We start from the raw sequence: 24,179 nt of genomic DNA on the forward strand, positions 1-24,179 counted from the left end.
CACATCAAAACAGTACTTTATTTTATATTTTTTTGCCTCATCATTACTCCCACATTAAGATCTTTCAGCTGTCAAGTGTACAAGGTGAAGAAAAAGGTTCTCAGTCAGCAAACACAGGTGCATCAGGAAGTATCTCCACAATACACCACTTCAGATCTGCTGGGTCCCAAGTCCATCCTTGAACGCTGGGCTCCCAGCACCAAGTGTAGCACACTACTAAGGCTACACTACTATGTTAGCTTATTAATTCCGCATACATCAGGCCGAACAATGTGTCAACCTGCAACAGACTGAGCATTATAACTGAAAATGGCAAAAGATTCACTCTATTGAACTTTACATCATTATTTGATGTTAAACAATGAGGCAAATCCCAACAGTATATACAAAAACCAGCTTTGCTTTTACAAAAGATTTTGTTTCCCATATTGATTAATCCAGGCAGCTAACTCATTGGTTTATGCAACTTTATTGAAGAAAATAAATCAATTACTAGTAGAGCTATTAGTTGATCACTCATCCATTGACAACTTGCATCATTTATTCAGTGCTATATTAAACAGTGTTTTGGAAGACAGATTAACTAATAGCTCCAAGCCTCCTAACAAAATTTAAATGAATTACAAAAATGTTCTTAGACCTTATTTTGGAATACAAGGGATGTCTGACTTCCAATTTCCATTCTCTGTAAAACAAGAACTGGTCATTCCTTTATTGACATGCATAAGATACATCACATTTTCTGTTCTGCTGATGCTATAGATTCAGTACCAATTCTCCAGACACATCAGTTATGAGCAAAAGTATATCATAAAACCTCAGTTCTCTAACACTAGAAGGTTTGGAACAAGATGGATGTTGCTACAGCAATGTTACTTCTTTGACGGGAGAAAATTGAACATCCATCTCCCCTCCCCCCTTCAGGTGATATCTTCAGTATCTGTTAGAGCAGTGAGGAATGTTTGTTTTTAATCTCATAACCAAGTTAGAATGAAGACATTGGCCACATAATACACATGCTCCATTAAAAAAAAAAATTCTGAATCTTGGGCAATTGTTCTTGTGTAACTACTTTACAGATTCTAAAAGCAGTTATTGTCCAAAGCTGGAAGAACTAAAGTCTTCTCAGATGAGCATGTGCATGAATGGAAGGAGGTAAACAAAAAAATAAAAAAGATGAGGTCTGATAGGGGAGCAGCCGGATAAGAAAATCAAAAAAGGAACAGTAATTTAAAGTTTATTCCAGCTATAATGCAGGTTATTCTGACTTTAAGGTAGCATCACATGGCATACTTCTGAGTCCATTCCCGAGATATTCTGTTGTACCTGCAAACAAAACCAGGAATTGAGTTAGCGTCAGCATGAAAATGACCATTTCCTAAACAGTTAATGATTAAGCATCACTTTATCCCCATCTCCCTATTCTCTTCACACTAAGAGAAGTCTCTTTCTATACTAAGATATACTTGAACTGAAAAAACTGAACAAATCCCTCCTAGACTAACTAGGATATTCTCTAATTTATATGAAACACTTCAAATTCAAGACAAGCAGATTTGCTAGAAGTCTGTTGTGAAAACCTACTGAAGGGAAGGAAGAGAGACCACCTGGGGTGGGACAGGCAAGGGGAGCGTTTTGTTTAAATATTGTCCCTAGATAAAGATTACAGAGTATCACATGCCATAAGTAAAGATTACTTGGTTAATAACATCATTGGATACAGAATGTCAAGTTTCCCATTTTAGAGTAAAACAACACTAAGCATTTCTTCACACTATTCTCTTTCCACATGAATATACTGCTCAAACAATTTTTTAAAAGGACATTAAAAGAATATTTAGAAAGTACACTACTTCCACAGGAATTGAGCTGACAATTAGTTTACTTAACTCCATGCTTGTCAGTAAGAAGTTAATTTTCAACTATCCAAGCAGAACATAATCCCCATACATTTTCCTAGTTTATATGTAGAAGACAAACACTGCTGAATAATAAAAAGTTGAAATTTGGATTCTCTAAATTCACCCATGTCTATGCATGAGGTCTCACTACAGGGCATCACTTTTAATAAAATTCTGACAAAATCTGGGTAAATACTTACCAGAACAAGTTGACAAGCTGGCTCAAAACTCAATTAATTATTTTGTACTATCTTTTTTTTTTTTTTTTGGCCATGCAAGAGCAGTATCTGTGAGAAATAGTGACTAGCCAATCCATTTCACACTAACCACAGATCAAGCTGTTAAATATCCAAGTTCAGTAACTGGTGCATCCATTATCTGTTAGTTAATCCAGTGCTTTAGAGCATGCAGCACCCAAGTGCTGACAAGTTTCCATTTTGTTAAATGCACCATAATGTGCAGATATTCTTACCCTACAGCATAGCGTATTTCTCTGTCCACTCTCTTGCTAACCTATTGTACCTAATTGGACAAGTATATTTAGCATTAATATATAATAAAAAAACAAACGAAGTCTACTTCATATAATTCTATCTGTGCAAAATGTTAAAAACACATAAGGAAAAAAAGTTTTTCCAACACAGATAGGGAAAAAGTTATGAAGCTTTTTTTCAAGGGGAGCACCAAAATTATAGGCCAAGCTGCTACCAAAAGAAAGCACCAAAATAACAAAGCTATCTTTTCCTCAATATGAAGATCTAACTATATTCTATTTATGCATGTTAAGCAAAAAAACTGGGCAATACATACTTTAAAATACTGCCACACATGTGAGAAAAAGATAGTCTCCTTCACCCACAACTTCAAAGATACTAAGCCCCTTTGTTTTTAGATTATGTACTACCAAGAATAGGTGGTACTTTGACACACAAGTTCTCTCCATCCCAGATGGAGAGGCTCACTCAACACAATTGCTGTCTGACAATGCACTCTTACAAAGTTTGTTAAAGCATTAGTCTTATGCAACTCTGTACTTACTTGTCTCTGTCTGTTTTATAGATACGTGCAATCTCTGGCACTAGTGGGTCATCTGGATTTGGATCACATAACAGTGAACAAATGGATAAGAGAACTGTAAAAAAAAAATTCTCAATAGCAAAACAGGAGCAATGATCTCAGAAACAACAGAGCACAGATCTCTGCATTAGCACAATGTTGGCACAGGAGAGAAGCCTTTTCCTGATATACTACCAAAATAAATTTGTAACCCACCCTAAATAAAAAGCCCAGAGTGACTTAGAAGATCATAAGAACTATTTGTTTCCTATTTCCCAATACTTACAGCTGCCAGTAAGCACACATGAGAACAGCACTGTTGTCCCCTGCACTATGACGCAACGTAGCAGCCAACAAAAGCACATTATTATGTATTCTGATGACTGGCATATTCCATGGTTTTAATCACTAAAACTAGAACTTCTTCAAATTACTTTTTTTAAAAAAATCAGACTGAATTCCTCCTCTGTTGTATGTAAGGTAGCAATACCCTGGGTCTGCACTGATAAAACTACACATATGTTGTAAAATAAAGGAGTTAACACTGTTGTAGGCAGCTATGAGAACTTCATCCTCTACTCGCACAGCAGCTTTGAAAGAAAAACAATAGCGATAGCATTAAAATGTACGGAATCCACATTCAAATCACAAACCTACTCCCTTGGACAGACAGGAATTACAAGTTCTATAGACAAAGGAGCACTTTGATGGATCTTTTGAAGCCACAGTGACCAATGGCTTTGAGGCAAAACAGAATTTGATCATCATGAAAATATTTGAGAATTAACTGTTATTTAGTACAGTAAAATGAGGAAATCTACAAAGCTTCTATTGCAGCACAACATCAATTTATCCTGAATTAGAATCAGTATGCTTAGTTCATGATGTAATACAATGCCAGTAGCAGAAACATGTATCATGTATCAATAACGGTTTTCTTTTATTCATCTACCACAGAGATAAGCCAATATAACTCTGCATGTAATTCTAGACAGACTCAGTCAAAAAAACTATGCAGATTTCATTCTTAAAAACCGACTTTAAGTTAATCTTTAAATTGTTATGCAAGTGTGTATCTACATGGACAGCTGCAAACAAGCCGTTTCTCAGCCTTAGCTCAAATACACCAAGACAGGCCTGTTTCAATCCAAATGCTGGCAGATTCCTCTGGGACCAAGCTAGTAACCTCTGCTAAGAATACTGAAGCAAGTAAGTGGCCAGACAAGGCCTTAAACAGCCATGTAGCAGAAGGTGTTGCACAGTATTCAACACAAGATGGAAACATTTCTCCTTCACAAAAGTTACCTTTAGAAATAGTTAAAGCAGGAGACCACTGTGATCTTAGAATATCAAGACAAATGCTGCCATTACTGTTAATATTTGGATGATAGATTCTTGTTGTAAATGCAACCTGCAACAACAACAACAAAAAAAGAGTGTGTTTCAGTCTATGACGACAATGATGTCACCCTTCCTTCTCAGTCAAGGTATTAGTCAACTCAATTTACTCTAAAAGAAAAGGATTAAGCAGTTAAACTGCATAAAATACATGGAAATGCACCCAAGCTGCAACCTCTCAGTTTCCAATTACCAGGCACTCTATTTCAAACAGAGTGAGGGCAAGTACGAGCCTGTGTTTTAATCACAGGTGCCTGCATCATGATGAAGACACTCAACAGAAATGCCTGAACCACGGTAACACTACTATCACAGAGCTAAAGAACTTCAAACATTGCAGTCACTCCAAGTGTGCACTTTCATATTGACTGAAAATTGGAAGACAATACTAGTGGCTGATAAAGCTACAGAAAAAAGCATAGTTTGCAATTACTGCCAAATTCTAACAGATACCATCTTCACTGATTTTAGGCACTCAGCAAGTTAATCCCGATCCATAATGTCACATTCCCATAGATCAACCTAAACAGCTACACTGTAACACTTGACAGTCCCCTCATCAAGAATTCTATTATAGTAACACAAAGCTAATAAGTTTTTCTATCAATTAAGAAAAACAGAAATAAAACCAAACATCATTCCAAGACATTCAGAATTTACATATATGAATTCGCTCCTAAAATATATGCTAACACACCCATTCTTGTGGCAGTCAGAGAGGGACCTAGCCATCTAATACACTGTAAAAATGCATGAGAAGTGAGAACTTGACAATGTTACAACACAGATGCTGACAACTTCTGTCCTGTACGCGGTTCTTGAGAGAGCACTAATTTCACAAATGAGAAAGCAATACTTACCTTAGGTGGTTTGAAAGGGTAGTCTGTAGGAAAGTGAATTGTCAAGAAGAATACACCACCCTGATATGGACTGTCATTCTGTCAAAGCAAACAAATAATTCTCCAATTATCATCTTTAGGACTAAATATAACTGAAGATGTTGGTTTTAAATAAATAAAAGGAGAGGAAATTTGTTGAAACAACTGAACTGTTTAATCCACCAATACAACAGAGATGCAACAAATTCAGTTAATGCTTCCTCAGGTAAGTGATACAGAACATGTACACGTCACTTTCTGTATGGACCTCTCCGAGCTAATGCTTCATAGAAAACAGCTTCTCTGACAATCCACTCAGGACAACTTGGCAAAAGCATCCAAATGCCTCTGAGACAGCTCCAAGAAGTAATGTTAACAGAGCGGGGTCCTGTCAGGTTCAAAAACCTCACGTTCTGTGTTTGGAGCTTATTTTTTTACAACCACCCAAGTTTACAGTGGCCATGGACAGCTCTAAGGGCCGGCCATGGACAGCTCTAAGGGCCGGCCATGGACAGCTCTAAGGGCCGGCCATTCCCTCCTAAGTTCTGTCCTTGGCTTAGGTGTTGCTCAGCCCTGCAGAAAACCTATGAATACAAAGCTACCTCCTTGTTCCTTGGAAAAAAAAAAAACAAAAAACAAAAAACCAAAAAAACCCCCCAACCAAACCAAAACAAACCCACCACCAAACCAAAACAAAAAACCCCCACCCTACCAGTGCCAAACAAAAAAACAAAAACAAAAAACCCAAACCATCAAGATTAAAGTGAATTCTTCCTCCCTTTCTGTATTAGAAATTCACTATAATCTAGTATGGAAGATTATTTTACATTTTCCTGCTCCAAGGAAACAATTATGGGGATAATTCATTCAGGTGTTAACTATTAGCAATAAAGCAACATGTGGAAGTAAAAGCTGATAGTAAGCAGAGAATAAATGGAGTGACTCAACAGGGATAGCATAAGTTACTAGTTAAGAGAAGAAAGATTTAAGAAGTTTTTACTTGAAACTACAGCTAAATTTCTGAAATAGAGCTAACAATTTCATTGTTTAACCTGAAGACTACAATGCTTTTAATTCCGGATTCAGGGCTAGGGAAAATGAACTTGAGACACACAGAGTACACTTCTGAATTATTTGTAAATTGAATTTTCATATTAATTGCAAGAACATTTCACCAATGTAAGGAAGTAACATCTTAGTTAAATATCAGAAAATGAAATTCTGCAACACAAGACAAGGGACTCAAGCCTGAAAACACGTAGGTTATACCCTACCCAATCTCTGCTGAAAACCTAGCAATCAAGATACAACCTCTTGTATTTGGTCAATAGATACTATTTGAGGCCTTGAGGAGCCAGAAAGCAACCCTTTTACTGCATGTATTCTGGGGATACATTTTAGCAATCACAGAAACCCCTCTTACAATGTGTTAAACCAATGCAAGCTCTCTTACATCTATCTAAGAAAATCACAGCCTGTATAATATCCTGCTGCAGAGGTGGAAGGCCAGATGATTGGTGCTACAATCCTCGTTTGTTATTAAGGGCACTAAGCAACACCACAGGAGCACTAGAATTACTAACACCACACTTCTGTCAGGAGACCGCCCAATCTTGAAACAGGAATGCGCCTTTTGACACCACAAAAACCATATGGGATAAAAAGGCGCTGTACATTATTAAACCAGAAGGGGAAGCTAAAAATAATAATCCCAATTTAAATTCAACTGATGTTTAATACCTTATGACCATGCAGATACCAGCCACGTAAAATCATACTCAGTATAGTGCAGAACATTCCTTGCCATTTAAGCATGAATATAGCTATTAAACAATTCTACCTTTTAGAGGCACCTAGTTACAATCAATGAGGACCGTGGACTTTGGAATGGAGAGCTATTTTTCCAGTCAGGTGAACCTCTAATAAGCACATTTTCCATAGCGATCTCCTAAAACCACAATTGTAGCTATATATAAGTCAGGGCAATTCAGCATCACTGATATTTAATTCCTACTCTGTAGCCTCACCAGAAACATCACCTTGTGGCCACAGGTCTACTGGCATCCAATATTTGCCTTCTCAAGTTACAGAAGGTTTTGTTTTCTAAATCTAGATAACCAGTCCTGAGAACTCCAGATGTCAAGTGTTTGCAGGTTACCTTTTCAGCAAAGGCAAACATTTGCCTTCTTTACTCTTAACAAGGAAAAAGTCACATTCAGGTTTCAGATGCCTATTGGACATTTAACACAGACTTTTTTCCTCCAGTCATAACTGGAATCTCACATTTCAGTAACTTTTTAGCTTCTATTGCTAAGAGTATTCAAGATCTCAGTACACGACACCAGACCAAATAATGATTCCCTGTTCTAAGATCCACACAAAAGCATCCCAACTAATTCCTGACACTGGGACCAGCTCTAGTACAAAGTTCATGCTAGATTCAAACTTTAGAAAAACTTACATGCAAACAAAGTTTCTAGATATTAAGTGATAATGCCTAACATTGCTCTAGAGGTCATTTCAGCTGAAATACATGCCCTCATAAAACATTCCAGCAATAAAATAATCATCAGACTGATATTCCCCCCCCCCCCTCCTTCATTTTCTGTTACTGTAAGGAGTACATCTAGAACTAAAGCCTGGTAAGGGGAGTTAAGATAAAGTAAACAAAAATCCCCCACAGTTTCCTCCTGAATAAGAACTACTAGTTTAATATTACATCACAAGAATTGGAATACTTACAGGTCCCATAATTGTGGCTTGCCAATGAAACACTACAAAAGAAAAACTCCGCATTATTATCTATGCATGATATGCTTTGAGTTAGTAGAGCAAAACATAAAACTTAAGGTTACTCACTGTCATCTCCAACAGGACCTGCTGAACACTGTGCTGGAGGATCACGGGCTAAGTCACTAAGTTCCTTTAGGAAAAAAAGAACAAAAAAAAAAACTGTTCAGAAAAGGAACCTAATGAACTCAAGTCATTTTCACTTCATGTCCAGCAAAAACCTTTAACAGTTTTTCTATATACAAACACAGAAGAGTGTGCAATAACAACTATTAGAACCACTAGATCAGTATCAAAAATGTCTTTATAAAAGACAACGACCACCAAAACCGGCTATGAAGGTAAACAGCTACAATGACTATGCTTTTCCAAATAAAAATCACTACTGTAAAGACACCCCTGCTGAAGAAGAGACAGAAAGGAGAGCAGGACACAGAGCCTGAAGTTGGCAAAGTCTAACCACTTTCTGATCAAGGTTTTCAAGGATTCAGTCTTAGCTAGAGAAGCCTGAAGTGGGAAGAGAGAAAGCTATTGATGAGTCTTCATGAAACAGAAAGCACTATGTATGTAACATCTGATACTAAAACACAGAACAGAAAGAAAAAAACCCCCACAAAACAGAAATGCAGTTTCATTTTCCCCACTACCTCCAGCAGGGATACCTCTTGCACATATTAAAGTAGACAGGAAAATTAAAGAGGCTGACAAGTGTTGGAATCAGGCAAAGTATCTGTATTTTTTATTTTAAACTTCTCATTTAAGACAGTTATGCCATTAAAATTCTGAATAACTGAGCTGCAGAAACAGTTCCCTCCCTCCCCCATTACAGAGGGAATGAAAACAGAAACTTCAGATCGAGGATCCCTTGTGTAGTATCAAGATTGTTCTGATGAATCAAAGCAGCTCAGCATTAATTTAACCGCTCCGCAAGTCACTTGTTTGGACAGTGTCTTTTAAAATTAAGTCTATACTTTCAGTTGAAGTATGTAACAGATACCTTCCCTCTTCCCTGCTCTTTTTTGAATCTAAAAATGGCTTCAGGAGCTTCTATAAATCTGCACTTGTCAAGGCATCTAGAAGTCATGAGAAAAGGGAAAACCTTCAGTCCCTCTCCCATATATTAACACTTGCACACAAGTTCTTTTGCTACAAGTCTATACAAGCCATTAAAACAAGAACTTTCCATTACTTTGTCAGACATTTAAGAAACTCAGGCATACCTATTATGCTGGAAACACATGCATATTTGGACCAGACAGCTAACTGTTTTGCCTGGGAAGATCCTAATGTACATCCCTCAAGTTTCATAAATTCTGCACTTGATAAAAATTTAGTAAGTGTAAACCAACACAAAATAAGGAAAGAAAAATTACATTCCCTGCAACTTAAACACCTTGTTCTTTGGTAAAACAATAGCTCCTGCAAACACAAACACTACTTCAACATGTAGAAGCCCATACATTCCAAAAAATCCAACCCCTCCCCCCCCCCCCCCCAACACCAAGAAAACTTAGTCCCGTATTTCACCTCCCTAGACATGCTAATTTTTATGAACTTCCCAATTAATCAGATTTTAGTTTTGCACTGGAATCAGACTGTTTTGTAAAACAGAACTGCATCAGTTTTGATAAGCAATGGCACAATGAAGTTAATATTACGGTTCATTTCACTGCTGCTGTTATTTAGACGCATGGGCAACAGCTCTTTCCAGATCATCACAGTAAATCCATTTAGTGCATTTCTCTACACTCCCCAGTTATTATTGGGAGTCCCTGTGACAGACTTATTTCTGCCATGAAATATCACTTATTAGGTCCATATGTTGTTCAGCACCCTCCAGAAAAATTTGCTAAGCTAGATTTATTTTGTCCATGTAAAGGGAAATAAGAAAAAAGAACCCTCAGATAGAAAGCTTTTTTAATTTTTGGGGTGGGGTTTTTTTTTCCATTTAACAAATACAGCAAGTTTTGTTAATCAGGCTTATTTCTCATCTAAATATATTTTCCAGTTCTAAGAATGATCAATCATTTCCAAAATCTGAGAGAAAAAGAGATGTTTTGTCCCTTAAAATAAGTTGTAACGATAGAATAAGCAGAAAGACATAAATGTTACTATTTTAATGTAGTTGTGTAGTTATTACTGGATTCTTTGATTTAATTGGGGAAGAAGATCAGATCCTATTTTTTTTAAACTATCACAGGGACTAAGAACCATGAAAAGGCTCTTCATGCAGTTTATGGAAATTATAAAAATGAGTAGCATGAAGGCAAGGACAAGAAAAGATCAGCATAAAGTGGACTGTCAGGTATGTGCATTAGACTAGAGAGCTCTTCAAAAGGTACTACTATCTTCAGAGAAACAAGAAATCAGTACTCAAGATAAAAACAAGGTATTTTAAACACAGCAGGAAAATTTGAGTATATCAATAATTCAACTAGGAAAAGCACATATAAGTAGGATTGCAAATCTAAGACAAATATTAAATTTAATAAGTTCCAGTGAAAAATTTGTGCAAAACAACCTTCAGTAATATTAAGAATAGTTTACAGGCTGAAACACATGAGTTTTAATATTCCAGTCTCCAGTCATCTCAAAATACATGTCCATACAGAGTTACCCCTTTTAACCACTTGAACTGTTTTAGAGAACAAACAAGCAGTGATTTTCATAAGGACTAAAGTTTTGTCTGGCCCAAAACACTTCACTAAAAAAACCCCAACTAACTGTGTAAACAAAGCAGTTTGAAATACAGATAAGGTTAGGAACACATGATACACCACTCAGCATTTCAATCACAGAGCAAGTAATTTACCCACTAAATTCAGAAAGAAAAAAGGATGAGGTGGCACACATTCTTGTATTTGCTTCTCTTTGGTACTATGGTCAGAAGAGTAAAGTTTGTAGTAAAGCTGTTTGCTTCAGCAGAGTGTGAAGCATTGTGGAAGAACTCAGGCAAACATGAAACAAACACTGGCAAGCTTTGCCGGCTTACAGTAACACCAGACCTGTTTCTCCTTCCTGTTAAATGTGCGACACTTCACATCTACACAAAAGGAGGAAGGCTTTTTGCAACAGGGGAGCGGAAAGTTCTCTCTGTGTAACTTTAAGAAGTGCCTCCTTCTGAAAGCTACAACTCTGCTGAATCCAACAGGCAAACTGGAATAACTGGAAACTAAACAAGCAGAGGCACATGGGCTGTGACATTTGGAGCGCAGTTGAAGCATTTCATTCAAGGAAAGGGAGGAGCTTTTTTTTTTTTAAAGCTTCCCACTCAGCAGCAGAAACACAAACGGACCTTCCTTCTCAGCTTAGCAATCAAGAGCAACTATTTTGTAACAGGAAAATATTTAATCTGAAAAAATATTTCTGACATCAAAACTAAGCTTCATCATTTCCATGAGCCAATTAAAAAAATAATTTTTAAATCACCTCAGAATTGTTCCCCTGCTTTCACCCATTTCTCACCAAGAAGGACCATGTTAAGTTTCATTTTACAAAGCAAAGTTTAACTAGTATTTTACAATTTAACTAGTATTTTAGAATTTAAAAAACGTTCCCAAACATTGTTCTGTAAAATATCTATGCGTAGGGGCTTTATGCTTCTAATATTCCTTCCACTGCAATACGTACTATCTCCAACTTTGCTTCTTTTTGTTTACATTCAGTTTCAGTAGTACTTTTCTTTGTCAAGAGGTACTGAGCTACATCCCAAACTTCCTTAAAAATCCCTGAAGTAGAACCCACATTTTCCTGCAGACAGCTGCTATAGTTTTGCACTTTACAGGTGGCTTGAGAAAAAAAAAGTAAATTCCAAAGAAGCAAATTCCAAAGACTTTACATAGAAACAATAAGCCAAATTTGGTTCAGAGTAACATGTTATATGCCTATCGGAAAGGATTAGTCTTGAATTACAGCCGTGACTAGTAGTCTCTGGCACTGCCAGAGGTTTCCGGTATAGCTCCAGCATATCACCATTTCTGTGTCCCAGTTTCCAAATATAAAGTTGTGATAGCTCCTACCTCTCCACAAGGATGATTAGTCACTTAGCATTTTACAGATTTAAACACTGTTTAAGGAGTAAGCACCAATGCTGCTGTTAGAGGACAACAGCCATGTAGCATATACAAGAAGCAATACATGTACGATTTTGCAAGTGTTTTGGAAAACTGAGAGATAACTGGAAATACAGCAATAGTACCCATCACTGTGACAGACAGACCTGCTTTAACACAAATTCATCACCATGGTCTTCTGCCAGTTTCACATTAAGTCTGTAGCAAGATGTACTTTTATTGGTGAAACAGCCCCATTCTTAATCTTTTCTCTTCTCTTTCTCTATAAATTCATCAAAAAGCTAACAAAAAAATAAACCAGTATTTTTAAGAAAAAAAATGTTTATAAAAGCTAACTAATCTGCTTGTTTTGCAAAAATATAATTGTAACTTACATAGAAAATATGGTTTACGCTTCAAGTGATGATCCAAAACATTGACATGTAAGTGTGAATGCAGGACTACGATCCTATTATAAACCACAGAAGTGTCTGGTTTTGGGGGGGGGGGTTGACAGAAAAGCTGCTAAAAACCCCTCAAACAACTCCTCTCTACCAGCCATTTAAAAAATTACAGAAGCCATTTAAAGGATGAAGAAAATTTAAAGAATGCCAAAGAATACCTCATCCAAATATGCATGAGCAAGACAGTGAAGGAAAATATTTAAGGGAACTAGTTGCTTTTCTCATGGAAGTTTTCAGGTCGCAGCAAATTCAGTAAGAAATGACAGCCCGATGCCTACCAAGCTGCCTTCTTGCAAGGTACCAAGTAGAGCAGCATCAGTGTCGGCTCCTTTTCTTCCCATTTGTCAGAATTCATACTCCCTGTGGCACAACTGCTACATTTTTCTAGTTTAAGCTGGAAATAGCCAGGGCCTACTTTTAATGATAGTAGCAGCTGACTTAAATACAGAGTGGCAGAAGACCACTCCCACCAGAGCGACAGAAGATCACTCATTTTCCTCCACAGGCATAAACTCACAGTTAGATTTAATATTGGTTTGTAAAGATTTAATATTGGTTTGTAACACAATTTTTTGTTAAAATCATATATTGCAGCTTTCTGGTTTGTAGTCAAGAAAGCATAATGGAAAAAATTTAGTTAACTTGCTTTAAGTTTCCAGGCAATAATTCATTCTACTTTGGAGGGCACGAAAGGTGATATGCAGCTAAATCAGAAGTTTGAATTAAAAAAAAGGAAGAAGAAAAAAAGAACACTTAAGCCAAACAAGATCAACATTTATTAATTTGAGTGCTTGTCTAATGTTGTCTATGTCAAACAGGATATTTCAAACTCTAAGCATCCAAAAATTCATCACTGCATTAGTCTTACTCATTAGCTCACAGCTGAAAACAGCTTTAAAAAAGAAGGATTGGAAGCAACTATAAAGGGAGGGGAAGAACATTTAAGCCTGTTTGAAGATTAAGAAGTGTCAACCAGCAAAGAACTACTGTCTCATCCCACACACCTGCATTTGCAACATTTGTTTCAGCATGAAAATTAATTACCCCTGGAAGCAGAAAATAACAGTTTGAAAGAACACTGAATGTGGATTTCTAAACTGATTAAGAAAGCAATGGCACAATACACACCACAAGACAAATGTAACCAGCAGAAAATTATCAGTTTCAAAGAAGCTGGCCTTTCGGCTACCACTTAATAAATGGATAAAAACAATGCATAATGACAGTGCATAATAGAGAAAAATGTAGGTTCCTGTCGTTTAAAAAAAGACATTAGAACAAACATGCAGAGAAAACACATGAAGAGCAGTCACAGAAAACAGTGAGGGCCAAAGACCACAGAACGGTTTTTAAGAAACCCAAAACACAGCCAGGAATCTAACAGTTGTGATTGTCCCCATCTTGATTATTCTGCTTGTTTTATTTTTCATGGTTCTCCTTTCTCAAGCCTTTAGTACTAAATTTTTCAGGCTACACACTGCATGTTGTTTGTACAATGTCTAGCAACAATATCATAATTGTATATTAAAAGACAAACATAGAAATATTCATGTTTTAAGCCTTGCACTCAAGGAAGGAAATGCCAGACTGCTGTGCAACTGTAATTAAGGCACTTTGTGTGCTTGGACTGATACAAACTACTCAGATGACTACACACCATCTTTTCAAAGAACCTACCTTTCAGTACACAAACCCTTTGTGAATGAGACTATTGTCTACAGCTCTTCTCATCTGTTCTGAAATTTGGAAGGTATACAATGTAGGTAATGGTTTTCAGCAAATTTCAGAGTTACCACAGCTAAAGTGGCTCTCTATTGTATTCCACCCTTTCGCAGAGTCCACCTCTAGCTGGACAGATCCAACTGGAAAAGGAGCTCAGTTACCAACTTTGCTTTCCCGGTCACTTACTAAACACATTCAGAACAAACATAGAAAAAAAGGTGGCAACTACACACCTGTAGTTGTGCTTTGAACTCAAAGGTATGGCTCATTTCCCCCCAAGTAATAAAAACCCACAGCAGTCGTCTTACTCGAGATGAAGAAAATCTGACTGCTTTACACACCTCAATTCTGAGGTATCGTAACAATTACCATTCCCTGAAAATAACAGAGCTATTAAAACACATATGCTCAGTGTAGGATGAGGGCTGTGCACATTGACTAAAGTATGTTGAAGGGAAAAGTGTGAAGTGAAGCACTGGTTAACTACCTATCCATTCAGTGATAACTGGGTATTTTAATTCTGGCATTTCCAAGCTTTTGAATATTGGACCCTGAAACCTAGCCTACTTTTCACTTGGAGGCTTTTCCTGCAGGAACCACACTGATTTTTGGTTCTGTAACCCAGGACTACAATGCAGCCCTCAGAGAGGAAGGTAACTAGTGTAAATGGGCCACAAGAGAAGCAGCAAGATGTGCCTAAATGAAACAGAATGACTGGGAAACGGACAGATTAAATTCAGTATAGACAAATGGGAAGCGATGCACTTGGAAGGAAGTTTATATTCAAAGTAAGGCATTCTGGCCTGATGGCCACCACTCAGGAATGAGATTTTGGCATTGTGATAGACAATTTCACACAAATGCTAGCTTAACACTCATTAGGTGCTGGGGTTTGGCAGTGTTACGCGAGAGCCTTCCAACACGCTGCCCCGCAGCTCGTCAAGGACGCAGTAACATACAGCAGAACCTCGGCCACCAGCATTTGACACATCAACCAGAAGCAGCATCTGTATGCGCACTGCCCTAGACTTGATGCGACCTAGAGGCCTCCTAGAGTTTGCCAAGCCTACACAAACAACAACTTTGGGGACTGGTAGTGTACGGGACAAGTTTTTGCAGAAATCACAAGCGGCCTTAATTGGGCACTTAACCTCAGTAAGTCTGCACTTTCTGAATAAAGGTACAAGAATTCTCCATGTTCTCAAGGAAATGTATGGAAAGGAGGATTGTATAACAAAGTTACCAAATTAATATTCTAACAAATAACACCACATCTGTAATCAGTGTGGTGAATTCATTGTTTAGATGTAGTCTGATATACTATTCTGAAATTTAATTATTTAACCTAATGAACTCTGAAAATCTGCTCTCCTATTAAAAAGCTGTCTTGACTTTTACTAGTCTGTGTTCTGTATGAGTCCAAAGATGCACGTGAAAGCTATTGCAATATACCGTAGGGATATATTCTATGAACACAACTATGTGAGGATGATTACACTAGCTTATCTACAGCTGTACAATTACCCTATCATATCATGCTATTGTGTATAACTACCTTTCATAATGATTCTGTTTTGAACAGCTAGTGGTAGAGATGCAAAGCTAAGGGCCTGTCTATAGGATTAGGTACAGTTACACACAAAAATCAGCTCACACCGGGGGGGGGGGGATCATCAAAAACTGTTTCTGGAGTGCAGCTGTTCTTACAGTTGAGTTCCACCTCAGCTATCTAGAGAACACTGATGTCCACAAGGGTCTTTAAAAAGCTAAAAACAAAAAAAAAGGATGATGAAGGAAAAAGTGTTTAAAAGCATATTTATGAACAGACTGCAACCTGAATTAGGGGAATGGAAGGGGGTCATTGCTCATCTGCCAAATTGTTATTCAGAAGATCCTCCTATATTATTCAAGGCAAGAAGAAATTTAAACTAAGGGTAAAAAGAAAAACAAAGTTTGCAGTTATCTGATTTAGAGAATTATCTGGCATTATTACTCAAATAGGCCAGCAAAGGCTGGGAAATATTGCCTTAGAGCAGGACACTCATATTTACTAGAAACCTAAAAGAGCTCTTGGAAGAGCTCACAGAAGTGAGGAGCACCTGGCCAACCTAACTCCAGGTTACAGAGAAAGCTCGCTATAAAGTTAACCGAGCACTTAACACAATCCTCATGCCCTCCATCAGGAAAATCTAAAGCACTTTAGCATCTGCACTCAGTTCAGCTTGCAACTCTGGTGTCCAGATGCTTGTGGATTAAACATTTGTCTCCTCCTTTTTTTATTGGGCCCTAACATTTGCAAAGCAGTCTGCAATCTTCCCATCTTGCCTTCTTAAAACCAGAATTAAAAAAAAAATAAAAAAAAATATCACAATTACACTGGAAAACACTGCAGGAAATCTTGAAGATGTCTAGTATATCACACATCTCAAAGGGATGAGGTTCAGAACAAAGGCTTCCTTTACACAAAATTTTAATACTGAAGTTTACTGTTGGTAAAAAGACTCCAAACAATGTTTAAACAAAATTTAAAAAAATCCCATCTATTTAGCTTTCAGTCCTGAATTCTGCAATTTGGCTTATTTTTCAGTATTAAACCTTGTCTACATCCAAGTATTTTACAAAGAGTTGCCAAAGGCATAAACACAAATTTAAACTTGTGAATGTGTTTTTAACTTTTTTTTTTGCAAGGCTTCCCCAAGACAACCTACCACATTTAATGTATCAGATCAGTGCCCCATAAAAAGCCCACCAAAGAGGAAGTTTTTTTTAAAAAAAGCTCCTGTACTTTCCATTTAGAGTTTGAGGTGTTAAATTTAGATTCAAGAAGTTTACAAAACTGTCCAGCATGTGCAGCTCAACACAGTTTAAGACACTCTTCTGATAAAGCCAACTTGACAAAAAGTAACCGCATATAAAAATGCACTACTGACTGCAATCATATATACATTCTCACTGCTGCTTTCATTTCTTACCCTAATTTATTTTTTTTCTGCATATTATACCGGCAGGTTACTACATCACATCAGTCACAGGAGAAAATGCATGCCTGTAACTCAGCCTTTTCCATGTAAGCTACAGCATCTTAGCCTAAACTATCAACAAAAGTCAGCTTATACTAACATATCAGGCCTAATGCTGAAGTGCAGGCCACACATTCCCATCTGCCAGCTCTGATGCACAGGGGAGGGACCTATACAAGAACACAGAGCAGACAGTTAAAGTGGCAAAACCTCAACATTTGCAACAGAAAAAAATTATCAGAGGTTGCATATCAGTGCCCTAATCTGAATTACACAAAAGCTCTACCCTTTTCCACTCCTCCTTACCAGCTGTCACTTGACATCTCAGACAAGGTTAAGAACCTCCATCATCTCTCTCCTTCAACGGTTCAACCCAGCGGACACAGAGAAAACATCCGTGGGATGATGCCAGGCTGGAGATGGCCTCCACAAGGAACAGAGATGCCTTTGGCAAGAGGCAGTTTACTGCTCTGTATTCAACAGCTGCTACTTACAGCTGTTTACATCCTTCCCCCTCCTTTACCAATTAATGTGTGAGCGCAAAGAAAGGCATTAGTGCTTCAGAGCTGGTTACAGACTGGGGAGGTGGTTGAAGTGAGCTCATTCTGTGGAGTTCTACATCAGCTCTTCTGTAGAAGAAACTCACGCAGGGAATAACAGCAAAAGCATTGGCTTACTTTCAAAAACATATCTTAAAAGCTGGAATGATCGTAAAGAAAATGTTGGCTGGACAACCTTTTTACCCTGCACATTATGCCACCGAAATCCTTAACATACTGGAGAACTCTGTTTTTAAGGTATGCAAGAAGTACCCATCTAATGGAATATTGATCTCTGAAGTTCTCTAAATTACTTAAGTGAGAGTACAATCCCCTTCTCCCCCCATTCCAATGCACACATTTAAAGATATATGCTGACTGGGAACTTGTTTCACAAAGCACAGTGCCCAATTAACAGGAAAAATCTTTAAGTTACTGCAGGCCAAACTTTCTAGTTAAAGAAGCATCAATTTTCCCCTCTCATAAAAAATGACCAGTTCTTAAAACACATCCAAGACCTTAATAGTAAATGCTGGACTTGAATACAGGTATCAAACCTACCCAATTAAGCAGCATTATTTCCATTTTAATGATACTCATTTCATAGTGTAAATGTCACTTCTGACTATTCAGATAAGCTAAATCTTGAACAGAATTTAAGTGATGACAGCTTTCGTCTGATGCTGAATAGTTTTTTTTCTTACTTTTAAAAAACACTGAAGTTCTTTGATACTATTGCTTCCCAAAGTCCATTACTGAAATCCCATGAAGCAACCACTGCCTTCTGGCTCAACATGACCCTTCTAACCACTGAGTGCCATAGTTGTGCTGCATTATCTACTTGCGGCAAGACTACCGATGGACACTCGAAATAGTTCAGGAGAATTAACTGAAGTAAAAAAGGTCATTCAATAGATACAGAGAGCATTCACAAAGGTTTAAAGCATTTTAACTAAGCTTACATCAACAGCATTTCATTAGCTAGTTAATCTTAACTTTCTGAGCCCCCAAACACACAAATCCAGACTTATTTCTAGACATTCATTCAAAGCATTCACATAACTTCAAGTTATTTAACTATTCTGAATAAGCCCAGCAAACTAAATCCAAGACTGCCTGCAAAAATATTGTAGGTTTCATCTAGAGAAGAAAACTTAATTCCTAGAAAACTAGCTTCTTCTAGTTAAGCTATTTTTTTTTCAATTTCATACTAAGTTCAAAAGAAAAGAGTGGCAGTTTAAAACAAAAGTAATAAGCAGGCTTTATAACACTTTAACTGAATCACCTCTACAAAAGCTACACCTTTGGTTAAACTAATGCAGATTTCCATGCTGCCGTCATTGCTGCATATTACATCCAATCTATGAAAAATATTATGGATATCTCCAGGGTTAGTAGCATTTATTATGAGCATCTGGAGGAGTAGGGTTAAAGTTGCAATGAATTATACATCTAGGAATAGCGCTGGAGGCTATAGCCTTAAGGAAAATAGTTATTTAGTCTCCACTCCACCACCATCAATGGAAGGCTTCTATCTGTACTTTAAGTTGCAATAAATGGTTTTGCCACCTTCAGCCTTTAGCTTCCAGGATGCCAACTCCACTTAAGATTTTCTAATAAAATACCCCAACAAAATGATGCTGGCTCATGCTATGCTTAACCAAATAGACTTAAAACACAGCAGGCACAAGTTTTCTTAATGACTTCACAGACAATACATTTTATGCATACATCGCCTATACTAATTCTATTTTTAGCCTACCAAGATCACCACTTAGGCCTTTTATACTACCTTGCTTTAATGGATGCGTATAGCAGTGATAAAATGGATGTATATCAGTGATGTAACATTCCCCAAGTTTTCCCAATTTTACGCATTCCCAATTCCCTACTCCTACGTAAATGTTTCCCTACTACCAGATCATCATCATTCGAACCGGAAGCGCCAACATGCTACAGCAATTACAGGATGTGCGTTTAGCAGGTACCACTAAACACTTCAGACCAAGACAATGTGCCACAGGCATGTATCAAGCATTTAGATACAAGCTCATAAACCGACATGAATTTGTTCCATTGCCTTTATGGTAATTTGGGAAAAACTTCATCCTCAGGAAAGGGAACAGTTAAAATTAAGATGTGGGTTCACATTATTCCACGCCAAAAGCACTCACGTGTTGTAATAAAACAACTGCCACTCTCGTGCAAAGCAAGCTGCATCAATACAAGCAGAGTTTTGCCAATCAAATGCAGGCTACCCTCAGGGCAGATGGCACAGATACGATGACAAGCTCCAGCATAACATCATCTTTCTGGGACTCGCTATGTACCTGACAACTACTTCAGTCTGAAGAGAGCTTTATAAAGGGTGTTCCAGAAGTAGATAACCCAACACATAACACACAAATACTCATGTGCTTTCATTCCCAAGCCAAAAGTAGAATTTGCCAGTTATGTTTTAAAGTAAGGGTTGTTGTATTCTGAATGTGTAACGTACTTCAGATTAAATTTACACACACTAACACAGTCTGAAAGTCTGATTTACCCAATATAATAAAGAATTTTATTTTGCTTGATACATCAAGTCCACAAAGAGGGGGTCAGCCAAACAGACTGAAAATACCTTCACCAGTGCATTTGGGATGTCATCTGCTGCAGGAGACAATGAATTCTAGCCCTGACAGGTAATACCACAAGTCAGACTAAATCAGCTATGTGTGATTACAATGTTCTGAGGTCCTGGTCTCTCTTTAGCCTGTTCTGATCTAGTGCCAACAATGTACTACAAGGAAGCAGAGAGTTTCAAGGTCTGATCTGTGACCTTACGATTGGAAGACAGGGGATCCCAGCTCACCGGTGACAGAGTGCCATTCTCTGGCTTTACCGGTTGACAAGATTAAAAACTAAATTCACAGCCACCTTGTTACAAAATTGGCCCTGCTATTTTTGGATTTCAGCCTCAATCCCAGCAAACATTCATACTGGAAACCAAGCTTGGGAAGAAAGCAACTTGCAAGCAATGGTTTCTGTCTAGCAAAACATCACTTCCCAGGTTGGCAAATACAAAATCAAAACTGTAAACCCTATGTGAACTTGGAAGTGTATCTTGTAGCATGGTGTGGTTAGATTGATTAAAAATAGCACCTTCAAAAAAAAAAAAAAAACCCACCAACAAGTAACAAAACAAAAAACCCCCACCAAACAAAAAAAAGAACCCTAACCCAACCGTCTCACCAACCCTAAACTCTAGCACTGGGTAAAGGAAGAAGCTTGCTACTACACAGTGCCATAGAGCATAAGGACCAATGCAGGACAAGAGACTGCACACAACAGGCCAAAACCTTGAAGTCAAAGAGATGACATTGTTTCAAGAGTCATGCTGAATCGTTTTAAGGTTCTGACCACCAGATTACTATGTAAGTGGGGGTTTGCCTTGGTTTATATTTGACAATAAATTCTTACCTGCAGCACCTGAATGTGTTTCATAAGCATGAGTTGATGACAAAGCATACCAGGGAGTATCCTAGCTGTGTTTCAACTCAAGTGATATCATCCGCTAATAGAGGGGAACAAGTTCTGATGGCAGATTCAAAAGGAATTGTTTTGAAATTCTTGTGAGAGTGTAGCTGTAATTCGAGGGCAATTCATTTAGCTAGTACTAATCCAGAACAGATTCAAAATTTTCAGGCATATCAGAACTACCCTTTCACTAATAAATTATAAATAAACTCCTTTTGACTAAAATATGCCCACAAGCACTGCCAAAGAGACGTGAAATTACAGTAAGACTAATAGGTGGCAAATTTTATACACCGACTACGAAAGGTGTTTTGTGCACCGAAGTTTAGTTCACCGATTTCAGGACACACTGACTTTCTGCCATCTTGGCAGGCAACGAGATGACCAAGAAACTCCTCTCAGCTCTTGAAATACGTAAATGCTCCACGTAGCTCGCGTAGGAGCAGGAGCACAGATCAACAGCGACTTCCCGGTAACGCCACTGCGCTCCCATCGCGTTTGCAATTACATCCCAGCAATCCTCAAACCCGAAGCGCTGCCGCCGAGGAACCCTAAAGCTGCCCAAGCGCAACTTCACGTCGGGAGCCTTCTTCCCCGGGAGAGGTTTTTTTTTTTAAAAAAAAAACCAAAAACAAAACCAACAAAAAAAAACCCCTTTCATCACCTCGGCATTTTTTCCGAGTTAGCCGCGAAGTTACTCCACCCGGCTCCGATTGTGCAACGGGGAGGCGGCGGCGCGGTGCGCGCTCCCGCCCGGCGCGGGGGGCGAGGCGAGGCGGCAGGCGATCTCCGGGCGGCGGGAGGGCCAAGCCGGCCCCGGGGTGGAGGGGGGGGAACGCGGGGAGAGGATGGCACCGCGGCAGCTGCTCCGGAGTCGACGGGAGCGCGGACGTGCGTGTGTGTGTGTCATGTTATTGCAGAAAGCGAGAGATCCCGGAAAGAGCCCGAACTAGGCGAACCCGCCGCCATCTTACAATGCGGGAAAGAAGTTGCACGCCAGAGGGGAGAGAGCGGCCCGAGAGGCCGGCTGCCTGCCCCGGCGGGGGCCGCGATCGCACCGAAAGGCCCTCCGGCACACACGTACCGGCACCATCCGGGCCGGCCGCCGGCGGAGGGGCAGCGGCGGCGACGCCACCGCCGCGCCGGGGTGGCTCCGTGATACGCTGACATTTGAGCGTCCCCGGGAGCTGCCGCTCCCCGCCCGCGGGAGCGGCGCCGCCCGCGCCCCAGCCTCAACCGAGCCCCCCCCCCCGCCCTCCGGGGCCGTGGCCGACCTCCGAGGTCCCGGGCCTAGGCCCGGGGAGAGCGGCCTCACCGCCCCGGCCGGGCCGCGGCCTCGCCGGAAGGCGCCGGCCGCTGCCCGGCCTCGCTCCGCCGGCCTCCCGCCTCCCCCTTCCCTCCCCCGCCGAGCCCGGCTGGCGCACCCCCGACGCCGTGCCCCTCTCCTCCCGGGGCGCGGGCGAGGGGGGAAGGAAAAAACCAAAAATAAAAAGAGACCGGAGTGGGGAAGGGGGGAAGCGGGGGGCCGGCGGAGGAGGAGCCGCGGCGCTCACCTTGTTGATGCGTTTCAGCGCCATTGTGTGCGAGTGCCGCCGGGCCCGTCTGTGCGCCGCGGTGACTCCGCGCTCCGCTCGCGCCGAGGGGGGGCCGGGAGGGAGGGAGCAAGCGAGGAGGAGGAGGAGGAGGAGGGGGAGGAAGGCGGAGAGGGGGGAGGGGGCAGCTGCGCTCTCCTTCCTCCGGAAACAGCCGAGGGGGGCGCCCGAGCGGAGCGCGGCGGCCGCCCTGAGTCCTGCCTGCCAGCGGGCAGCGAGGCCGTGCGCCGGGGAGGCTGCCGGGGAGCGCTCCGCCCGCCGCGCCGCGCCGCTTCGCCGCCTCCCGTCACCGCCGGGAGGAGGAAGGGGGTGTGGGGTGAGGGAAAAGCCGAGAGGCGCCGCCCGCCCGAGAAAGAGGGCGAGAGAGCCCGACACAGCCGCGCCGCTGGCCAGGCCCAGACGCGGCGGGAGGGCGGGAGGCGGAGCCGGCGGGGAGGGGCGGGGCGGGGCGAGACGCGCCGCCAGCACCCCTCCCGGGGCGAGGGGGAAAGGGGCGGGACAAGCGCCGCCGGGCCGGCCGGGCGCATGCGCCGCCTGCGTGTGTTGTGGCCCAACCCCGCTGAAGCAGGGGGATGATCTCGCGAGCGGTTAGGCGCGAGAGCCGCGCCGGCGCGGAGGGAGGGAGGGGCCGGGGAAAGGGGAGGAAGGTTCTGGGGCTGTCCGCGGCGCCTCGGCGAGGGCAGCGCCCCGGCGAGGGCAGCGCCCCGCGGCGCCGCTGTACTGCTTCTGCCGCCGCCCGAGCGGGACTGCCCGGGGGTTCCGCTGCGGCGCGTCGGGCGCGGGCCCGCAGCAGCCCCCTGGGCGCGGCGGCGTGCCCCGCTGCCGATGAGCCCCCTCCCCGCCGCCCTCCCGCGAAATGGCGGCGGCGGCCGGATCTACATCTCTGCGCTGACGCGGCGGCGCGGTATCCCTCCGCGCGTTAAGCGGCCTCTTCAGCTGTCTGTCAGCGCCTGAGGGTGTCACAGGGGGCGGGGGGGCGGGCTGGCTCGCCCGCGGCCTGTCCCCCAGCGGGCCGCGCTGGGGGCCGGGCATGGCCTGCCTCCCTGCTGGGCGTCGGAGCCGCTTTCCGGCCCTCGCGGGCCTTGTTCCCTCGGCTGTCCGTGTGGCTGCGCGGCGGCCGGCTGGGAAGGGACTAGTTCGAGCGGCGGCGCGGTGAGCAGCACGGCTCCGACCTTCTTCCGCCTCAAAGAAATAACACCAGCGCTTTCACACCTGCCGCCGCGGGGCTCGGCGGGACGCGGAGCGCCT

The 24,179-nt window shown here is 41.3% G+C and overlaps 1 protein-coding gene across 1 annotated transcript; it reads right to left on the reverse strand.

Annotated features, from left to right (window-relative positions):
• Positions 1 to 23,346, reverse strand: UBE2D3 (ubiquitin conjugating enzyme E2 D3). Its single transcript, XM_072861470.1, has 7 exons — positions 22,893 to 23,346; positions 8,093 to 8,156; positions 7,976 to 8,007; positions 5,216 to 5,293; positions 4,263 to 4,368; positions 2,940 to 3,033; positions 1 to 1,326 (listed from the first exon to the last, which is right to left on the reverse strand). Exons 1-7 carry the CDS (start codon positions 22,914 to 22,916, stop codon positions 1,281 to 1,283), a joined length of 444 nt encoding a protein of 147 aa, XP_072717571.1. The 5' UTR covers positions 22,917 to 23,346; the 3' UTR covers positions 1 to 1,280.
• Positions 23,347 to 24,179: the final 833 nt, after the last annotated feature.

Source organism: Ciconia boyciana, chromosome 5 (genome assembly GCF_034638445.1).
Source record: "Ciconia boyciana chromosome 5, ASM3463844v1, whole genome shotgun sequence".
Taxonomy (NCBI): Eukaryota; Metazoa; Chordata; class Aves; order Ciconiiformes; family Ciconiidae; genus Ciconia; species Ciconia boyciana.